General features: G+C 28.4%; 2 protein-coding genes across 4 annotated transcripts; both read right to left on the bottom strand.

Moving 5' to 3' along the window:
- Positions 1-1,650: 1,650 nt before the first annotated feature.
- On the bottom strand, positions 1,651-7,915 carry LOC146722468 (cytochrome P450 6k1-like). Of its 2 annotated transcripts, XM_085484705.1 has the most exons (7): positions 7,810-7,915; positions 5,937-6,469; positions 5,120-5,482; positions 4,700-4,884; positions 4,027-4,315; positions 2,332-2,517; positions 1,651-1,971 (listed from the first exon to the last, which is right to left on the bottom strand). In XM_085484705.1, exons 2-6 carry the CDS (start codon positions 6,457-6,459, stop codon positions 2,336-2,338), a joined length of 1,542 nt encoding a protein of 513 aa, XP_085340831.1. In that variant the 5' UTR covers positions 6,460-6,469; positions 7,810-7,915; the 3' UTR covers positions 1,651-1,971; positions 2,332-2,335. The 2 variants fall into 2 exon arrangements, with proteins under 2 accessions (XP_085340831.1, XP_085340830.1); XM_085484704.1 differs by lacking the exon at positions 1,651-1,971 and having other exon boundaries at positions 2,030-2,517.
- A 2,015-nt stretch (positions 7,916-9,930) lies between these two features.
- LOC114935948 (cytochrome P450 6k1-like) lies at positions 9,931-14,574 on the bottom strand. 2 transcript variants are annotated; one of them, XM_085484740.1, is made up of 6 exons: positions 14,525-14,574; positions 12,788-13,351; positions 11,846-12,214; positions 11,297-11,481; positions 10,736-11,024; positions 9,931-10,620 (listed from the first exon to the last, which is right to left on the bottom strand). In XM_085484740.1, the coding sequence occupies exons 2-6, from the start codon at positions 13,308-13,310 to the stop codon at positions 10,442-10,444; spliced, it is 1,545 nt and encodes a 514-aa protein (XP_085340866.1). In that variant the 5' UTR covers positions 13,311-13,351; positions 14,525-14,574; the 3' UTR covers positions 9,931-10,441. The 2 variants fall into 2 exon arrangements, with proteins under 2 accessions (XP_085340866.1, XP_029164742.2); XM_029308909.2 differs by having other exon boundaries at positions 14,513-14,568.
- Between the last annotated feature and the right edge of the window lie 1,993 nt (positions 14,575-16,567).

Genomic DNA, 16,567 nt, shown 5'->3' with positions numbered 1-16,567 from the left:
ACGCATATGTAACAATACTGTTTCTCGGACAAGAAATAATTTGCATGAAAATAACAATTACATAAACACTTGTTAGAAAATCATACTGTTTGTTTTAAAAGCAGAGACAATGCAGCCTTACGGGAAAGGTGGCAGAAGAGGATCAGAAAGAGGCAGAAGAAAGGTTAATAATGGATTTATAGAAGGATATTATAGATGCCCCATATGTACTATAAATTTTTTAAATTTTCGTACTTACGTAATTCATGTAGTAACAGTGCATATGTTGCCAATGTAAGCCAATGGTTACTTTCAGCAAATAGCTTTTAACCATTTTGAAAATAACCATTTTGAAAAATAACCATTTCCATAAAGAAAATAACCTATTTGTTAAAAATAACCATTGGCCAACGACATATATGAAGATTGTCAAAGATGTAAGTAGGCATATTAAATAAGCGATGCATCTCTTAAATCAAATTGAATTAATAACGACGATTGACAATGCGTTCTTGAATTTTTTCTCTTGTTCCTTTTTTTATTTCTTTGTTTATTAATATTAATATTGTAATTAAAAAAATATATAGAGAAAGACAAATTAAGAGCCGTACACGCCAATAAATGCAAAAATGTTTTAAATAAAAATTTTCCTTTTTAAAATAATTGAAAAACTAGTAGTTTTATTTATTTAATTTAAGAAAGCCTATTTCACATTTCTGTTTGTATATTAATATTGTAATTATATTAATATTATAATTAATAGTAATTAATATTTTATACTAATAACATATATTAATATATATATATATATATATATATATATATATGTATATATATATATTTATATTATATTAATTATATTAATTTCTTTTTCTTTCTTTTTTTTTTAACTGTAATATCCATGAATCTCGACAATCTCACAAACAAATAGAAAGTTGGAAATATACAATTTAGTCGTAACAAAAATAAAAAATAAATTTTTGTTAATATTAAAACAAATAAATATTGTAAATTTTTGCAATTAAAATATTGCGATTTTTAAATGCTTTACACATTTACTGTTTTTACTATTTTAATTAAATATTTATATTCAAAAATCGATATGTATAATTCTTTCTTCACATTAAAATTACAAATATTCTTAGTGTATTTTAAATACTTATATTTAAAATTATGATTCTTTTTGTGGTGCGTACAAAACATTTTCTATTTACAGCAAGATTATTCGCAATAGTTAGAAGCTATCAAATAAACATGTAATAAAAATTGGAGTTCAATGTTTTCTATTTATATGTATTCTATTTACAGCAAGATTATTCGCGATAGTTAGAAGCTATCAAATAAACATGTAAAGATTAGAGTTCAATGTTTTCTATTTATATGTATTTGCTCTTGTAAAGTCGACATTAACAAAATTATTGACAGAACTTAGAAATGAAAAATTAAAAGCGTAAGAAACAATATAATGGTGAAAAAAGCTTTTTCTTAACACATCGTGTTAAGAAAAAGGAAATAAGTTCTAAAAAAATAAGAAATTTATATACACATATATATTATAATATTTTTATATATTATTTCTATATATTTATATTATTTTTATATATTTTAGATTTATGACCCATCGACTGGTTTTATTATAATTTACATATTATATATTCCATAAAAAAAAAATAAAAGTTTTAAGTTTATTAAATCGACAAATTGTAAAATATACATAATCAATAAAGTGAAGCCGGTTTTTATACATAAATATACATATAATCTGATTTGCGTGTCATTAAATCATAATAATATTAGTTTTTTTTATTTTTAGATTCTGATCATGTTTCATAGATTTTACAAGATTCAGATTTTCCTATAGTTGTGAATATACCATTCCATCTTTAGTATACAGATGAGAATCTTATGTCCGTTCACTTTAGAGTAAGAGCAGTCGACAAGTGAAAGTACTTGAGTTTGATTTTCGATTCAGCGACTTTGTCGTTGTATTTTCTATAGTTGTTTAAGGGAGAGAAAGAAAGAGGGGAATTTAGAAAAATAAAATCTGGAATTAAGATTTATTAAAAAATTGAAATTTATTTAAAAATTGAGATTTATTTTTATTTTACAAATCTACGTTTATACTATGTGCACAACTAATTAGTTTGAATGAAAATTAATTTTTTCTTGAAATAGACTTACTATTTATTCACGTCTGGCTTTTTTAACCCGTTAAAAACAAAAATTTTTTTAAAATTTTACACTACATTATATGTGCAATATATTTAATGACTTATACATTTTTCAACAAAAAACACACGTTATATGTATATTCTTTGTGCATCAAAAATTATAGATTAAATTATACATTACTGTTTTAATAAACCCTGGATTTAATTTTTCGCAAGTTGAGATGTATTATACCGTTTAATGGTACTGTCATGGCACCCCTCGGATCAATTACCATTGGTATCAAAGTTTTCTCGCACGGTGACACTTCGCACTTACTCAAGATTATAAAAAGCGCCAGCTTTATTTGCAAAAGCCCTAAACGAGCGCCTGCAAAAATACATAAATTATATGTATAACATAATAAAACATGATATTCTATACTAACAAAAAAATTATATATCATTATTATAAAAATTATTTCATGATTTGGTTGCGTTATTTTACATTTTTACGACTAAAGTTTAAATTTGACAATTATAAAATTTAATGGATTATAAAACATATAAAACATATATACAATAATAATAATAATAATATTATTGTATCAATATTAAATAACTTATATTTTTTGTCTCTCAGAGTCTACAGATTTTTTTTATTTCCAATTTTAATAATCTACTAGACAACATAAGCGCGCGTTTTGCGCGCTCCTTTGATATCATTTTTATTGTTCATTTTACAACCGTCAAATTGTTAATCTTTACAATAACAATTGTTTGATGCTATGACCATAATTTTAATTCGCCGACTTACTATTACTATACATAATATTAATTCCCGAATTTTTATTTTGTATATAATTTTAATTTATTGAATTTCAATTATGTACATAATTTTAATTTGCCAAATTTCTATTGTATTGTTTGAGAACTATTTTTTATAAATGTATCTTTTTATATATATTTTTCTCATTTTGTATAGTTAAATCAAATATAATTATGTGCGCGAAGCAAAGTTATATTATTCTTTGATAAATAAAACCTTAAAAATTGTAACGCATGTATAAAGTTATTATTGCAATGCATAGAAATATATTTATTAATTATGTGATTCATAAAAAATTAAATATATAAATTTTTAACAGAAAAAGATATAATTTTCTACAAGAATCTTTCGATCAAAATATTTGCGCTTCCATTATATTTGCACGTCTGTACACGTCAACTACGCTACGCGGTTCTGCATGTTGCACGACGAAAGCAACTCTCTCTTTCCATTTTTTATATCAGATTAATATCCCATACACCCATTACACTGCGCGGCTCGCGCGAGACTGACTTTCGTGCCAGGTATCGTGAGCGCGGGCTCGACGGTCACGTGACCACTGGTCATGTGACTACTGATCATGTGATCATCGGGCCCGCGTTCTGAATACCCCGCACAAAAATCATTCTTGCGCGAGCCGCGCAGCGTGATGGATGGATGGGGTATAGTCTCGCGTGAGTCTAATGAAAGTGTAGAAATTTAATTACAAAAGATTCTTGTAGAAAATTTTATTTCTTTGTTCGTATTTTCTGTAAAAGATTTAAACATTAAATTTTTATGCATTGCATAATTAATTAATATATTTTTTGCATTGATTGCAATAATAAATATATATATATATACACGCTACATAAAAGTATTTATAAGCAGATTTGTTAATACAGTAGGAAGTTACAAGTAAAAGTAATTGTGTCGACTCATAAATCAAACTCAGTTTTATTATCAAGTTTAATTATGATAGAAAATTATTGTTAGTATAGTAAACTGATAGTAGAATATTAATACAAATTTGAGAAATACACTTCAATAATTTTCATATATTTTTTTATTAATTAAAATTTATTTTCTCACCTATACATGCATGTGGACCTTCTCCGAAGGGAAAATAGACGCACGGCGGTATCTTACGTTTGTTCTCTTCATTGAATCGCTCCGGATCGAATTTATCCGGATTGGGAAAATATTCTGGATCGTAATGCATGCCGAGCATTGCGAAGTATACTGGTGTACCTTTTTCAATCACGAGATCCGAGTTCGGCACTTTATAAGTCTCATTTGGCATACGATTTATGTATCCCAACGATGGATACATTCTCAAGGTTTCGGAAACCACCATATCAAGATACGGTAGTGACATAATCTGATAACAAAGTTTAATGTCATCTCATTACATTACAATCTCTTAAAATTTATTCGAGCGGGGTTGTTACAAGTGTTAACAAGCAAAATTCTAATTTAATATAAATAATATTTTTAAAACTTAATTTTTGATTTAACTTTAATTAATTTAATCTTAACTTAAACTGAGTTAATTTTTTGTTTATGCAGCTTTTAACTTAATTAAATTAATTTTTTAAGCAACGAACTTTAACTTAGTTTTAAAAAATTATTAACTTAACCAGCCCTGCATCCAAGAGTATAAAAGATAAAAAAATCTAGTAAAAGAATTGCTCTGGCTATTTATATATATCAATACTTGCGTTTATTATATTAATTTTTAGCAACTCAATATTTGTGTGCACACCATATCGTATGAAATTTTTCCACCGGACTGGTCGAAAGCCTCGACAATTTCTTTCCTCAGGGTAGTTTGAATATCAAGTTGCAATGCGAGCTCGTATAATGTGAACGCCGTTGTCGTCGAAGAGGTTTCGAAACCAGCGCTAAAAAAACTTGCTGCTTGCGCCAGAAGATTATCTCCGTCAAATTCTAAAAGTTCATTCATTTTTATAGACTTTTGAAGGCTCCTATTAATTAACTTCAATAATGTCATTAGAATTACTACTAATTATCATTATAAATTATCTCTTTATATTTATTAAATATAGATATATTTTTTAATTAAATATAAATATAATAGTTAAATATAGACAATTAAAAAGATTTTTTTACAAATTTGAAAAAAAAAGAATTATTATTTATCGTTGTTTTGAACTGTTCTTACTGAATTCGTAGTAATCCTGATCACCCTGATTCTTTTTCAATTCGACAAGAATATCCATGAGATCGTTTCTTTTTACGCCTGATTCCATGCGATGATTAAGCGTTTCCCAAAAAACTTTGCGCAGAAAGGCGGTGGGTTCTTTGCCAAACAGTTTTACGCGAGCCAAACGAACTATAGTTGGAAGGAAAGATATCGCGAGCATCTCCAAGCCGCGGATGGTGTCGTAATGAAAGATCATTTTGCCGTATTTGCGAAACTCCGCATCCGGATCCTTGAATGAATTTACATCAAGTCCATAAGCGGTGCTGCCGATGACATCCGTCGTAAATTTGGCTGTTAATTCTCTCACTTCAATTATTTCACCTGCAATGTCATCAACTTTGTTATTATTTAATTCATTTAGCTAACAATAAGTATCTTATGCAAAGTATATTTTCATAAAATGTAGAAACCTTTTTTCTGTGCATTTAAGTGCAATTTTTAAGTTACATTTAAGTTACATTTTTTAGAAATAATACTTGAAATTTAGTAGTATATATAAGTATTTAATAATACTGTATATTTTTTACACACTTGAGCATATTTTAGTTTTTTAAATACTTTAATAATTATATAATTAATCGAGCCAGTATACTTTTGTAAAAATAAGCTATTGAAAATGTTTATATAATTATATACATTTTCTGCTTATAAATTTAATCAATATATTATTAGAGTAAAAAATTGAATGAAATAATAACAGTGCATTATTATTGATATTTAAAATATTGAATATATATACGTATATATTCAACATTTTATCTAATTTAACACTTACCTTCTGGTTTCAACGAATCGAGATACACGTCTAGATTTTGTCCACATTGTAACATTAGATCAAACATTTTTCTCAATTTGCCGGATGTGAAGAATGGCGTTAATTTCGTTCTAACCATCTTCCAGACTGGATTTCTTAAAAAGAAGAGATTGTTGGTCCCCAGACGATCTCTCGGGTCCCCATTATTGTATCGATCGGAGAAGATACTAAAATCTTTCACTAAGATGTTCTTGGCGAGTTCCCGATCACGAACCAGCAAGAAGGGCTTGTCGAAAATGTAAAAACCAATATAAGGTAAGCCTTTTGATTGCTCGTATAATTCCTTCAGAAAGTACGCCGGTGCTTTCCTAAGTAACAGACATTCCGTGAAATTGCCTAAGAAAGGTGTTGGCGGGAAAATTTCCGTGATGCCTCTTTCTTTCCAGTATTTAAATTTACGTGTCATGTAAAGGTAAGCGCTTATCATGAGGGTTGTTAGAATTATAATGCCGTCCAAGCCCCAATGAGCAGTTATGAGCGCCATTTTAGATAACCTATAAAAAAACATTTTTTAAATAGGAGCCTTAGTTTTTGAGTTATATTAATCCATTATTTAAAATAGAACACCCTGTAAATTATTTAAAAAAATATTTAATATGTATATAACACACACACACACACACACACACACACACACACACACACACACACACACACACATATATATATATTACTTCCCAGTAAACACAATATATAAATGTTATATACTCAAGCATGTTACATGTAACGTATATGTTAGTTGTAATTTTTCACTTATAGATGTAACATTTTAAATATTACATATATTACATTGTAATTATATTGTCATTATATCCCAAGATAGCACTGACTTATCAATACATCAATGTGCTATTTGGTATATAATTACAATATAACTACAATGTAATATATGTTATATTAAAATGTTACATCTATGAGTGGGAAATTACAACTAACATGGATGTTACATGTAACGTACACGTTATATTACCTGTTATATTCCGTTTTATTTTAGCAATGTAACAATTATATATCGGCGTTTGCTGGGTTATCTAAATCTTAAAGAAGATTATTGTAATCAATTGAATAGACATATCTTTTGTGATATTTCTGCTTATCTCTATATTTATGAATGATTAAACATTGAATTCTGTTCTTAAATACATACGCATGCATGTTTGAAAAAGGTATTAAAATCGATGAAATGGTTCTCCAAAAAAAATTAATGTGCTTTACAAAAATTTAAATTTAAATAAAAACTGATACTTATGCTTTTATTTCTGCAACGCTCTGCTTTTATCAGAGAAAATTTGTTCGCTTTTTTAGTTAACTTAATAGAAGTCTATAATTTGTACATTTAATAATTATTTATATCTTAAATTGACTTTTAAATTTAAGATATAATTTCGGGAATTTTTGAAATATGAAGGCTTTTTTCCTAACTTTTCTTGCCGAATTTTCTTAACAAATTTTTTTTGATAAATTTTCTTTAATCTAAATATCGCGCAATAATAAAAGTGTATTTTTTCTAAATGTTTCTTGTCTTTTATTTTTTTGTCACTATTTTGATAAAATTTTTGTAATTTTTAATATAAATATGTATTTTTAGAATAAATGTTTTAATTTCTTTTTGTATGTAATCAAATGTTTCAAACAATATTATTCAAATTATTATGCAATAAAAATAATAAAAGGTATTCTTTAATAAATATTTTCTTGAATATAAATTTTCATTTTTCGGAGATCAAAAACGAAGCGATCTGCTAATTTTGATATCTTTCTTATGTGATACAATAGAACGCTTTTCCGATAATCTATAATGACACATATTTTTTTATCAACAATTAATTCTCACCGTCGAATATAAAACACAGAACACTAAAATATTTTTCAATGCGAACACGCAATCACCAACTGCAGTGACAGAATAAACTTCTGCGTCACATTGGCGACTGTATTTATGCACTTCAATTCTTTTTTTCTTTTATCCGCGCCGTCTACAAACGCTATTATTTTAATGCAATGTCGAGAGAGAGATTTATGCACACGCAAACTCTTAATAACTATTTTTTAGAAAATCTCCGAGCTCATCTGTACTACATCCTGTTATTATGTCCACTTGTCAAAGAAAAAGAAGATCTCAGTATTTTTCTTTAATTATTTTCTCTTGAATACTATATAAACTATAATTATCTGCTCATAGTAAAAAATAGTAAAAAAAACTCACAATTAACGCCTTGTACAGTTTATTTTTTTAAAACTGCTTATCAATATTTTTGTTCTGCTCATATTTTTTTAAATTGGATGAAAGATCATTTTTAACATAAGACAATAATTTTTCATAAACATTTAAAATTATCTGAATTTTTTTCTTTAATAACTTGAACTAATAAACGTCCTATTCTAGTACATACACATTATTTAGCTATATTATAGAACTCGTGATTATTGATTAATTCGATTAATCAATTAATCGTTTATAGTAAATGCGATTATTCGATAAATCTTTAAATTGATTAATTATTTAATCCAATTTTTCTGATTTATTAATATATTTATTTAATGATTTTTATCTTTTAATCAGTTATAAGTTAATAAAGTTAATTAATACAATAAAAAAAAGGTTTTTACACGAGCAAATATGGATGAATATGTATAATTACTGTATTTAAATATAAATTTTACAATAAATTCATGCAAGACGTTTCGTCACTTACTTGTGACTTCTCAATCGCTAAATTCAATACAATTACATATAATAACAGTCTATAAATTTCATCTTAAAGTTATAGTTGGTCTTGTTGGCAATGTAAAATATATTAATATGTCCATGTTGTTCGTATTAATTTCGGTGGTCGGTAATAATTAATGTTCGATCTGTGTTAACAATAGCGTACTTGACAATAGCAGTTAAACTTTTATACGGATTTTATTAGATATAATTAATATTAGTTAAATTGAGAACACCTTTTACATCTTTTTATTTTTTGCCTCGATCTCCATAATAGTGTTATTTTTTATCGACTATTAGGCTGAATATACGCAAAATCTCTCTCTCAATCTATATATATTATTTGGAAAAAGATGAAATTTTTTTATATTTTGTTTATTTTGTCTAAAATCGGGAAATAAGCCTTGTCTAATAAATCAATATCATCTATAAGTTTCAAACTGTTTTTTTGTTGTTTAATGTGTATTGTTTCTGATATTAATCTTTTGTAATAATTGCTTTTACAATCTAAAATTTTAACGTCATCTTTTTCTATAGCTACTGTAGTATTACCTTTGTCTGCGTGGGTGAAAATTATGTTGGGATGTTCTCTGATGAATTTCTTAGTTTCCTTCGTTAAATTGATTAAGCTTTTATCTTTGTCGTCGTATGTGATTTTTGTAGTCAGAAAATTGTCAAGTTCGTTAATTATATTATTTCTAATTTGTATTCTTATATTGATGTCAATCCTAATTATAGAGCTTTCAACATTTTTTATGCATTTATAGATAATTTGGTCTTTATGTGTTGAAACTGATAAAGAAAATTTATTGCCTAATTGTAACAATTATGTGACACATTGCGGAATATGAACAGTGGTTGTATTTAAGAACCATTTTTTGTTGGTGTTATGTATTGGATTTGCAGGCAACTTATTAAATTGGCCTGGTGTAATATGAACTACTCGCCAATTATCACAATAATTTATTAAAGTTAAGTTATCAATAAAGTAACAATGATTATATATTAACATAAACAAATTATTTATTATCTGTCGAATTAATTATTTGTTCTCTGCATGTACTGATAATAAGTATATATACATACTTGATAATAAATATATATATATATATATATATATATATACATCGTATAATATAAAATATAATGTATCATTGACGCAGCTATGTTGTAGATATAATTATTATCCACACGTACACATATGGATATATCAAAAAAATTTACTGTAACGAAATAACTTTTGCATAAAAAATGGACAACAGATGATTATTATTTCTTAGTTGTTCCGCCTATTTTCGTATATTACACATATTTATAATAGCAACTTATATGCATACATACATATTGTATGCATACATTTATTGATCTTTGAGGTGAAGAAAGGAAAGAATGTTTCATTGATAAAATTGCATTTGAGAAAATCCTTTTATAAAAAAATAATCATTTCTGTTTTATGAATAACAACAGACAAGATATATTTAAATTTATATATGTAGTTGTTAAAATACATATATTTTAATGCGTCTTGATAATGAAGGCGAATCTTACAATTAGTGTAAAATATACGACACACACTTCCAGTTTTTATAATTTTAAATACATTTCTCTATTCTCTAATAAATAATTCGGATATCTCGTGTTTTATACTTAACGCGTTCCTCGAGTCGCATCCTTTTATGATAAAAAAATGCATCCTGAGTATCAGTCGAATCGTCTACATATTGTAGCTTGAAAGTAATGACTCGTTTCTCAAATTTCAATTAGCGCTATTGACTTTCTGGATGTTTAGATATAGCTTGCCACCTAATGGTGTCGTTACGGTAGTTTTTGGATCAATTACCATTGGTATCAAAGTCCTCTTGGAGGGTGTCACTTCGTATTTGCTCAAAATTTTTATAACCCCAAGTTTCGTTTGCAACAACCCCAAACGTATACCTATTAGAAACATTGCGGTAACAAAAATTCTTAGTAAAAAAATATATATATCTGAAAATATGCCGATAATAAAAAATTAATTGATTATATTTTAAAATTAATTCGATTGCCTTACCTATGCATGCGTTCGGACCTTCCCCGAATGGGAAGTAGGCGCCCGATGGTATTTTACGTTTGTTCTCTTCGTTGAACCTCTCCGGATCGACCTTCTCCGGGTTGGGAAAGTATTCCAAATCATGGTGCATGCCGAGCATTGATATATAAACCGGCGTACCCTTTTCGAGTACCAGATCAGAATTCGGCATCTTATAAGTCTTCGTCGTTACTCGGTCTAAGAAGGGTAACGGCGGATACAACCTCAATGTTTCGGACACCACCATGTCCAGATATGGTAGCGATAACGCCTGACATAAAAATTATTATTATTATATATATATATATATATATATATATATAATTTAAGAAAATATAATATAAAATATAATAAAATATAAAATATAATAAATATAATAAAATATAATAAAATATAATAAAATACAAAATATGAATATAACAAAATATAAAATATAATAAAATATAAATATAATAAAATGTAAAATATAATAAAATATAAATCATACTAAAATATATTATATCATGATATGATATTGTATAATCATTATAAGCGTTTACGTACCATGTCATATGTGATGTTACCATTGGCTTTGTTGAGCGCGTCAACGATTTCTTTCCTAAGTCTGTTTTGAATATCTGGCCGTACCGAAAGTTCGTATAAAGTAAAAGCCATTGTTGTCGAAGAGGTTTCAAAACCGGCGGTGAAAAAAACGGCTGCTTGCGCTACTAAATCGTCACCGTCAAATTCTAAAATTTAAATCTACTCTTTAAACTTTTGGACCTTTTTACTTGCTTAAATATAATTAATGATATTTTGTATGCTCTTATAAAAAATCATCATCTTTTTATACATAAAATTGTGAAATTCGGTAAAAAAAATTGTAGGAAAATTTAAAAACAAGCGTTTTATAGGTAAAATATAATTTATAAAATATGAGTAAAAGTTTTCGAGAAAATTTATTTATCAAGATTTAGAGCATCCAAAATAAGTAATTTTGAAGATATATGATATTTTTTGCCGCGTTACAGCAATTTGAAACTAGCATAATTTTTAGAATGGAAAAAGTGTTCCTTATTTTTTTTTAGTAGTATAATATAATATTTTACTTACTGAATCCTTCGAGATTCTCATGACTGTGATTTTTTCTCAGTTCGATAAGAATATCTATAAGATCGTTTCTCTTCACGCCAGATGCAATGCGTTGATTGATGACTTCCCAAAAGACATTGCGTAGGAAGATGCTAGATTCTTTGCCGAACGTTTTTATACCGGCCAAACGAACCACTTGCGGAAAGAAAAATAACGCGAGCAGCTCGAAACCGCGGATATAGCCATATTCGAAGATCTTTCTACCATTCATCCGGAACTCGGCGTCCGGATTGTTCAACGAATTTACATTGAGTCCGTACGCGGTGCATCCTATCATGTCCGTGGCGAATTTGGCGGTTAAATCTTTCACGTCTATCTCTTTTTTCACATCTGCAATCACATTCAGTGAATTAATGTATATTATTCATACACGAGAGTATATTTTTTTGACTTTTATTTCAAAAAATTTATTCAACATTTTTATTAAGAGTAGAATTGAAAATATACTCTATTGAAAAAAATATGAAATTTGCTTTCATTAAAAAAATATTTATACATATATGTATATAGACCGCAGGTGCAATTTAATTGGATAAAATTGTTGTAAATTTTATTGATTATTTTTTGTGTACAAATATTAAAATATAAAAATTTATAAAAATAATCAAGAAATACGAATATTTTATATAAGAGGTATGATATATATTATACGTAGTATTACTTTCTGTTATCTTGATTATCTTATCATTTTTCTTATAAATATGTAAACATTTATTTGATTATCGAAGAATATACGAATATATATATGTGTGCATTATGAAATATTTTGTATTTTATTATATTACTTTGACTTTTCTCACTTGTTAACAAATAGAAAAGTCGAAATTTATTTATCGCAATTTTTATCGTTAAATTCTTTGTATCTCGACATTATATATATTTAAAAAATTTTTTTGTACATACCGTCTACTTTCAAAGATTCTAGATGCGTGTCTAGATTCTTAGCGCATTCAAGCATCCACTCGAACATTTTCTTCAACTTGCCGGACGTAAAGATTGGGGTCAACTTTGTTCTTAATATCTTCCAAGCCGGATTTTTTAGGAAGAAGAGATTAGTGTAACCCAAACGATCATTCGGATCAGCCGAGCTGTATCGATCATCAAAATAATTGAAATCCTTTACTAAAACATTCTTGACGACTTCTCGATCGCGAATCAAGAAGAAGGGTTTGTCTAAAACGTAGAAGCCGATGTATGGTAGCCCCTTCGCCTGATTGTAAAAATCCTTCATGAGATAGCCAGGTGATTTCTTTAACAACGCGCATTCAGTAAAATTGCCTAAGAACGGCGTCGGCGGACTTATTTCCGAAACGCCTCGTTTTTTCCAATAATTGAATTTGCGAGTCATGTAAAGGTAGGCGGATACGATGAGAGTTGTCAAAATTATTATGCCGTCCAGGCTCCAATAAGCCGTAATGAGTGCCATTTTGACAGCTTGTGTTTATAAAAAAAATGTATTCTTATTGTCTACAAAAATAGAAAAGAAATGGATTATATTTTATCGTTTTGTGGAGTAAATGAATTTTTAAATAAAATTTTTTAAAGAATTTATGAAATATAAATAAAAAATTTATTAAATATAAATTTTGTTAAATACAATTTTTCTCAAAAGTTTGAAACAATATTATTAAAACTGTTATGTGTAATAAAAATAATTTATATCAGTAGCTAAAGCAATAAATATCTATGAATAAAAATTAGATATGTATATACATTATATAAGTTTCAGTTTTCAAAAATTTAATATCTTCTAAAACAAAATCACATGTTTTCCTGACATTAGTTCACTATTTAATTTACTTTTAACAACTAAGTAGTTCTCAACATCAAATAAGATGTTTAAAATTAGAAGTTATTGCGCAAACGGCTACGATTTTACTAGCCGCGATGACAGACTCAATTTAAATGCGACATAAACTTTATACAGTGTTATAAAAGTACCGGAACAGCAGAATAACTCGAAAAATATGAGTTCTAAAATAAATGTTAAGTATTGGGTTTTCATGATTTTTTCCTGGCTATCTGATGGTGACCTTAGCCAGAAAAAAATCATATAAACTTAGTACGTAGCATTTTATCTAGGACTCATATTTTTCGAGTTAGTCTGCTGTTCCTGTACTTTTATAACACCTTGTATGTATATATACATTTCGGATATCCCTATTTTTTTTTTATGCAATATTACTGGCGAACCGTTATCATTTAGCGTTGCTCATCTTATATGCACGAAACTCAGTATTTTAAAATTTATGTCATAACGTTTTTATAAGAAATATTATATTATATATATTACGCACTATTTTAAAATAGTTTTAATTTAATAAATTTAATCGTAATATTGAAAGTTATTAATATTTTTGTAACAATTAATACATATATATTCAAATTATTGTTTACCGATTTTAAATGTGTTAAAGAATATATTCAAGTTCTATTTTTATCTGTGCCAGTTTAAATATATAAAATGTTTTAATTGATATATGTAATTACGATTAAATTCACGTAAAATAATGACAACAAACGTTAACATAAAACACGTAGAATACATAGAATATACGGTTATAAAAAAAGAATTTTGTCCTTTTATAAGATAATAGATGGTCTATAACAGAAAATATCAATACGTACTTATTAACTTACAACGAATAATAGTTATTAAAGCAAATTCTCTTACTAAACTGATAATTTATTTGCGAATGCTTTTATATACTTACATTTACGTAATAACGAACTCTGCTATACAATAAAATTGCTGCGTGAATTTATTTGAATAATTATTAAATAATTATTCATCTTAGTAATATTTGTTCGATTTTTCCTTTAATATTGCAACAATATTATCGTTAAATTCTCAATCAATTTATGATCCGTTGAATATTTATTATACTTAATAATATATTTATAAATAATTATAATGTATACATAATATATTTATCTCTATTAATTTTATTAATATTACACTTTTGATATAATATATACATTTATTAGTAAAGAAATGCATTGGTATACTAAAATTGAAAAGCGTTTCTTTCCTTTGGAATCGAAATGCAGAGACGAGACTCCTTTCCCGACTACGCATTAACTTCAATGTATAAATATATGCAGTTAATGTGGAATTTACATGCTTATTGTTAGTTCAAAGTATTCATCTAATGTGTGTCCGTATCATAAATGCTGTTTAATAAGTTTTTTTAATAAATAATGCGTGACGGCTCATTAAGCAAAATGTTTACAAACTTATATAATCTTGACAAATAAATATATATATATTGTTACGTCCTCCGGACGTTCTTTCTCGCAAAAGACGTCTCTCGCACACACTCTCACTCACTCGCGGCTCGCGAAATAAATACACTCTCTTATGAAGAAATGATCCTTTATACAATGATGAAATACAATGACTAATGTACACGCGAAAGAAAGAAGATTGCTCTCTGGTCAAGTCACGTCCGTACGAGATGACAGCTAGACCAAAACTGTCATGGAGCCTGAAAACAACCACCGGGCGGTTGTCAATAAACAACCCCCCTTAACGATGAAGCTCCACGACACAAGGGATGATATTCAGGGGATGAAAGATCAGGGACGTAACACTGCCCCCCTTCTTCAAGATTGTCGTCCCGACAATCAAAAACAGAGGGCTATCCAACGCTGTACAATAATTCTGCATTCCGATGCCGACCTCAGGACTCCGACGAATTTTCTTGTTCTACCCTGGGCTCCTGCCACAGGTTACCAAACAATCCGCCATTCTGGATCCCGTCGCACATCCGTTGGACTATTTTCGCCAATCCAAGTCCACAGTACAACTGTATCAATTGTCGATTCCAGGGCACCGACGAGTCTTCCTGCCCTACCCTGGGCTGCTGCCGCAGGTTACCGAGCGACTCCGTCAATTTGGTCCCAATCGACTTTCAAAATTCCTTGAAGATAAGTCCCAGTTTTCCTTCGTCCTCCGGTTCAGACAAGGGGGGGGGGTATCTTCCGTGGACCTATCGTCCCTCATGGACTCCCCAAGTCCCTGTCTCGGCATTTGCCCAAAGTCCCGCGGGAAAACCACGGATCAAAAACCGCGGGCATGACAGTCTTCTTAGAGTAGAATAAAGACGGATGAAGATTTTCTCCCTCGAAGACTAAGCTGGGAGATTAATTTTTCGAAGACTCTGTAACGAAAAATAAAATGCGCAGTAACTTATTCTATTTTTTTTAAATTAAAACATCTCCCCGAATTTTTAAATGAAAATCGACATTTTCGGGCTCCAATCTACTTAATTATTTTTCTAAACTTCTCTCGAGAAAAGGAGCTAATCTGTCTTTCTTTCGTAACCCTCCCCTTGAATTATTTTTATGGCTTTTGCCCTTTCAATTGCCAAACTCAATGAGGTTATATTTTCTAATTGTAAAGTTCGTTTGACAAAATTATCATATATCGCTGAAATGAATTGCGCGCAGGCGATTTTATCTCGGATTTCGTGTGGGCACTCGGGATACGCAAAGCGAACCAATCTTTCAAGTTCCGAACCTAATGTTGCCAAATCTTCCCCAAACTTTTGTTTCCGATTTGTAAATTGAACGTAATAATTTTGTGATAAGAGTCCTTCTCCAAAACGCAATTCAAGTTTTGATTTTAATTCGTTGAATTCTAAATTGGACACGTCTTCTACCGTCTCTAATACTGAACGC

The sequence above is a fragment of the Nylanderia fulva genome, unplaced genomic scaffold (assembly GCF_048542155.1).
Source record: "Nylanderia fulva isolate GAGA-0341 unplaced genomic scaffold, ASM4854215v1 Scaffold31, whole genome shotgun sequence".
NCBI classification, from domain to species: Eukaryota; Metazoa; Arthropoda; class Insecta; order Hymenoptera; family Formicidae; genus Nylanderia; species Nylanderia fulva.
Note: the sequence above shows the minus strand (reverse complement) of the source record. Positions and strands in the feature narration are given on the sequence as shown.

What these genes read in the sequence shown, in the direction of transcription:
- LOC146722468 (XM_085484705.1), bottom strand. Translation starts at nt 6,459, where the DNA reads ATGGCGCTCATAACTGCTCATTGGGGCTTGGACGGCATTATAATTCTA. An exon ending in CGATTCGTTGAAACCAGAAG is followed by an intron (nt 5,483 to 5,936) that starts GTAAGTGTTAAA and finishes ATGACATTGCAG; the next exon opens with GTGAAATAATTGAAGTGAGA. An exon ending in AGGTCCACATGCATGTATAG is followed by an intron (nt 2,518 to 4,026) that starts GTGAGAAAATAA and finishes GTATTTTTGCAG; the next exon opens with GCGCTCGTTTAGGGCTTTTG.
- LOC114935948 (XM_085484740.1), bottom strand. Translation starts at nt 13,310, where the DNA reads ATGGCACTCATTACGGCTTATTGGAGCCTGGACGGCATAATAATTTTG. An exon ending in AGAATCTTTGAAAGTAGACG is followed by an intron (nt 12,215 to 12,787) that starts GTATGTACAAAA and finishes ATGTGATTGCAG; the next exon opens with ATGTGAAAAAAGAGATAGAC. An exon ending in TGAGAATCTCGAAGGATTCA is followed by an intron (nt 11,482 to 11,845) that starts GTAAGTAAAATA and finishes TTTAAATTTTAG; the next exon opens with AATTTGACGGTGACGATTTA.